The sequence below is a fragment of the Sinocyclocheilus rhinocerous genome, unplaced genomic scaffold, assembly GCF_001515625.1.
Source record: "Sinocyclocheilus rhinocerous isolate Xijiao unplaced genomic scaffold, SAMN03320098_v1.1 scaffold402, whole genome shotgun sequence".
NCBI lineage: Eukaryota > Metazoa > Chordata > Actinopteri > Cypriniformes > Cyprinidae > Sinocyclocheilus > Sinocyclocheilus rhinocerous.
The window spans coordinates 804,256-808,671 of NW_015626336.1; the positions used below are offsets into that span (position 1 = coordinate 804,256).

General features: G+C 37.1%; 1 protein-coding gene across 1 annotated transcript in view; it reads left to right on the forward strand.

The window, feature by feature from the left end:
• The window catches only part of LOC107711343 (disintegrin and metalloproteinase domain-containing protein 12-like), a 116,677-nt gene that overhangs the window by 60,673 nt on the left and 51,588 nt on the right, over positions 1 to 4,416 (forward strand). Inside the window, exon 7 of the mRNA XM_016516332.1 lies at positions 2,542 to 2,731. Coding sequence (XP_016371818.1) covers positions 2,542 to 2,731 — 190 coding nt within the window. The remainder of the gene's footprint in view (positions 1 to 2,541; positions 2,732 to 4,416) is intronic.

The following is a 4,416-nucleotide window of genomic DNA, read 5'->3' on the forward strand; positions in this document are numbered from 1 at the left end:
AGTTGAATGGCCACTCCTGAAGCCTGACTGGTTAGGATCCAGTTGGTTGTTCTGTGTAAGAAATAATGAAACCTGGTTAAAAACAACTCATTCTAGTGTTTTTGCTATGAAAGGAAGGAGAGAGACAGGTCTGTAGCTATCTGTAAGTGAAGTGTTTAATGTAGGTTTTTTGAGCAGTGGGGTTACCCGAGCCTGCCTGAATGCAGTGGGGAAAGTTCCTGTGAGGAGAGATGTGTTGATGATGTGTGTGAGTGGTGGTAAAACTACTAGAAATCAAAACTAGATTTATAATGAATAAAAAATGTTTCATATATATACTGTATATACACAATTTTTTTTTGCCTATTTTTTCTATCTTTTTCTATATTCTATTTGAAATATAATTTTTTTACTGTACGGGTCAACTCAGTTAAATTGATTCAGTTTACTTCAATAACAGTGTGAAGCAATTACAAAGCAAACTCAATTCAACTATAAAGCAATAGAAGATAATAGTGACATTATTCAACTGCAGTTCAGTGTTGATTCCGTTTAGTTCAATAATAATGCAAAGTTCATCAAATTATGAAACAAGCTTAATTCAGCTTTAAAGTAGCTCTACAGAAAACAATAGTGAAGTTTTTCAGCTTGAGTCAGTTCAGTTGCATTCAGTTCAATAACAGTGTCGATGTTGCCAAGCTCATCAATTATGAAACGAATGCGATTCAGCTATAAAAGAGGAAAGCAACTGTCCTATAACAGCTTATCAGAGCGTCACCATTCTAACTTTATATTAACTGATCATGCGCCACAAGAGATGCATAAAGTTGATTTTCACACTTGGACCTGCGAGAACGAGCGCGGCCCGGACACGTAGGATTTATGACAGCGATAAAGTGTGATACGCGTCTCCGTCCCCAGAGTCACGGCGCTTATTGTTCAGCTCTTTATTTCACCTTGACTCAGTTTTTGTGCCGCAGTAACCTGTCTCTCTCCGCCTGGCAGACAGACACAGCGCACGTCTCCTCCGACAGAAGTGGCCAAAACAAACTGCTGCTGCTTTAGTTTGGCAGCGTCCAGGGTTTCCACGAGGATCTCATGCGGTGGAGAATGTAGTTTTGAAACTTCTGGAAAAGCCCAAAGCGCTGGCTGTTTCCCAGCTGAGGAGAACGTCGCTTAAATTCAGCGTACGACTCGAAAGTGTGAGAAAGGTTTGCGGACGCCGGTCCAAGAACCACAGAGTGTTAATATTAGAGCTCGGGGGAAGATTTATTTAGCCAAATATGCTACAAAATGGATCGTCTGCTGACCAAAAGTGGCTTGGATGTTGAACTAAGCCGCTTTCCAAAACGTCACGCTGTCTTATTTTGTGGGAAAACGAGAAACCACTTCCTCTCATAGAAGAGTTTCTCTCGCAGTTTTGTGTTAATGTTGTAAAAGCTTCTTCTGTCTCGCTCCTATTCTGTGTCTGCAGTTCCCAATAATCATAAATTATCAATGCATCTCAGCATTTGAAAGCACATTTTGGGAAAAGTGCTGTTCAAATAAGTACAAATATTTCACACGGTCTCTAAATTAATATGCGGTCATGAAAACTGCAAGCACAATAATTATAATAGAGTACAGATGTGGTTCCACATGAATGCTACAAATTTAATTAATAGCAGGAGGTAATATTGTTCTGCTTTTTACCGTAAAAGCTTGAAAATATTGCATTTACTTCCTGATTAGCAACATTTCCAAGAGATGCTCATTTAGAAATGGATTGTGTGAGACTTTTTGACAAAAAATGATAGACTATTAAGATTTTTAGTGCAATATGTGCATAGTCCAGAAAAATAGATAAATTAAATATATTTAAATATATTATTTTTCTCCACATTGTGGATATGCATTTCTGTATTTCACTGAGACATGAAATTGTGAAAATTGATTTTAAAAAAAAGTATTATTTTGTTTATGGATAAAGTTTGTGTTTTTTCGCTGTCTTGCAAAATTATGAAAATATTAGAAAAAAATGACAAGTTATAATAGAATTTGACAGAAGTAGTTCTGCATACGTTACAAATTTGATTAATAAGATATTGTATTTGCTTTCTGATAAGCAACTAGAAATAGATGCTAGACATAGATTGTGTGATACTATAATTTATTTACTAAATATTATAGACTTATTTATATTTTTATTTCAATATGTGCATAGACCAGATAAATATTGTTTTTCTCCACATTTTCATATACATTTTTATATTTCACTGTTCATGATGAGACTTATACATTTTACTTGAAATTTACTTGAAGAAATAGTGAGTATTATTTTGTTTATTGATAAAATTTGTGTTTATCTCTGTTCAGCCAAATTATGAAAATATGAGAGAAAAAAAATGTCAGTAAAGTTACATGTCAAGTTAACTGCTCATATTCTCAGTAAACTAATACATAAATGTTCTATTTTAGTGTTATTTCTAGTTATTTCTCATTAGGTTTACATGATGCATACATAATTGTAACATGAACATATTCGGATGTTAACTGAACACTGTTCATTGCTTCGTTCTGCAGGGGACTGATTTCACTTGAACATGAAGTGTATGTACTGGAGCCGATGGAAGAGGGAAACACACACCGTCTTTACAGAGGAGAACATCTTAAACTCACCCAGGGAACCTGCGGACACGGTCACAACATTTCATACCCTACAGAGATGATGAACACTACAGGAGCCGTCTTCAGCTCTCACAGCAGCCAGAAGGTGAGTCCAACAGAAACACAGCATTGTGTTTAACTTCTCTAATGTGACACATTTCTGAATAAAACGGAATATTTAGCTGTAAACAATGTAGGGTTGGGCTTTTATCCATGATGATTGAAAGAGAGCTGCAGTAACAGTGACTCAGCCAATGGCATGTGTTTGGGGCGGGACTATCTGTTTGCCTGACCAATGACAAACCAAAGAATGACCAATTAAGCAGATATAGGGCAATACAAATCTGAGAATACTTGAAAGACTTTCCCTCAGCTTTAGCTCTTTATCATTTTACTGCACACTCGGTGGCTTCTGAACTTGCACTATTCCATTTTTATTTTGTTTACATTTTTATTTATTTAAAATTGTATTTTATTTTATTGTTATATTTGTTGTATATATATTTGATTTGAAATACATCACATTACAGAAATAAAATAGCTTGTTTTTTGACCAGCCCAATAGCAACACTGAATCAGTCAATAGAGTGAGTTTGGGGGTGGGACTATCTGTTTGCCTGACCAATGACAGACAGGTGGGGTGTTCAGGAAACCTGTTCTGTTTAGTGAAGCTACTGATGCATAAGGCGACAGATCTCTCTTTGTTTGGTCAGTTTAAGGACACCCGAGGATGCGTTCAGTCTCTCGCCGTGGGCACTGAAGTGTTTAATATGACAGAAATGATTGCTGTGTCTGAACGTTGACATTGAATTCAGCCTCTTTCAGAATCTCAATACAAATTAACTGTTTACACACAAGAGAGTCATTTTTTAGATTTTCCTGAAAAGCATTTATCCACCATTTGCTACACACACAGCCGTTTCTGTGCCCGATGTTGTTGCTGATTCAATTTAGGCGTTTATTACGTTTCATCAGATCAGCAGATATCGGTCTTGCTGTGGAAGTCAAGTGTTTTTATTCAGTTAGACGCTTATCAGCTTCCCTCTTCAAAGTGAAACAGGTGAAACAGTCTGCTAGGCGGTACGACCCTAATTCTTCTCAACACGAAGCCTGACACAGATGAGTCCGGCCTTTTATTTCCATTAACGGAAGACCAGTCACTGGAAACAATGAGAGACAGCTTCCATTGAGAGCAAGAGGACTGATGCTGAATGCATGAAGACGAGGGTCACCTTCATCTTAGGCTGGACTCTGTCGCATTTATACTGTCAAACAGCTTTGAGTTTGGATTGGATTGGAAATTAGATCCTGTTGCATGTGTTTAAACAGCCTGTACACATATGTGACCCTGGACCTTAAGATCTTAAGTCGCTGGGGTATATTTGTAGCAATAGCCAAAAATACATTGTATGGGTCAAAATTATAGATTTTTCTTTTATGCCAAAAATCATTAGGATACTAAAGATGCCATAGAATGGAAAACTGTATTTACCTTGGCATAGTTGAATAATAACAGTTCTGTACATGGAAATGACATACCGTGAGCCTCAAACACCATTGTTTCCTCCTTCTTATGTAAATCTCGTGCATGCAAAAGACCATTGAAAAATAGGCAAATCAGAACATAACACCGACTGTGACGTTACAGTCGGGATCACTAATAGTTATGCCCCCAACATTTGCATATACTATGTTTTATACCATGTTCTATGTCAGCCGCCAGCCGAACCTGCACAGCCGAATCATCAGAAGTTCTGCAGGTATTGTGAAGAAACAAGCGAGGATAATAGC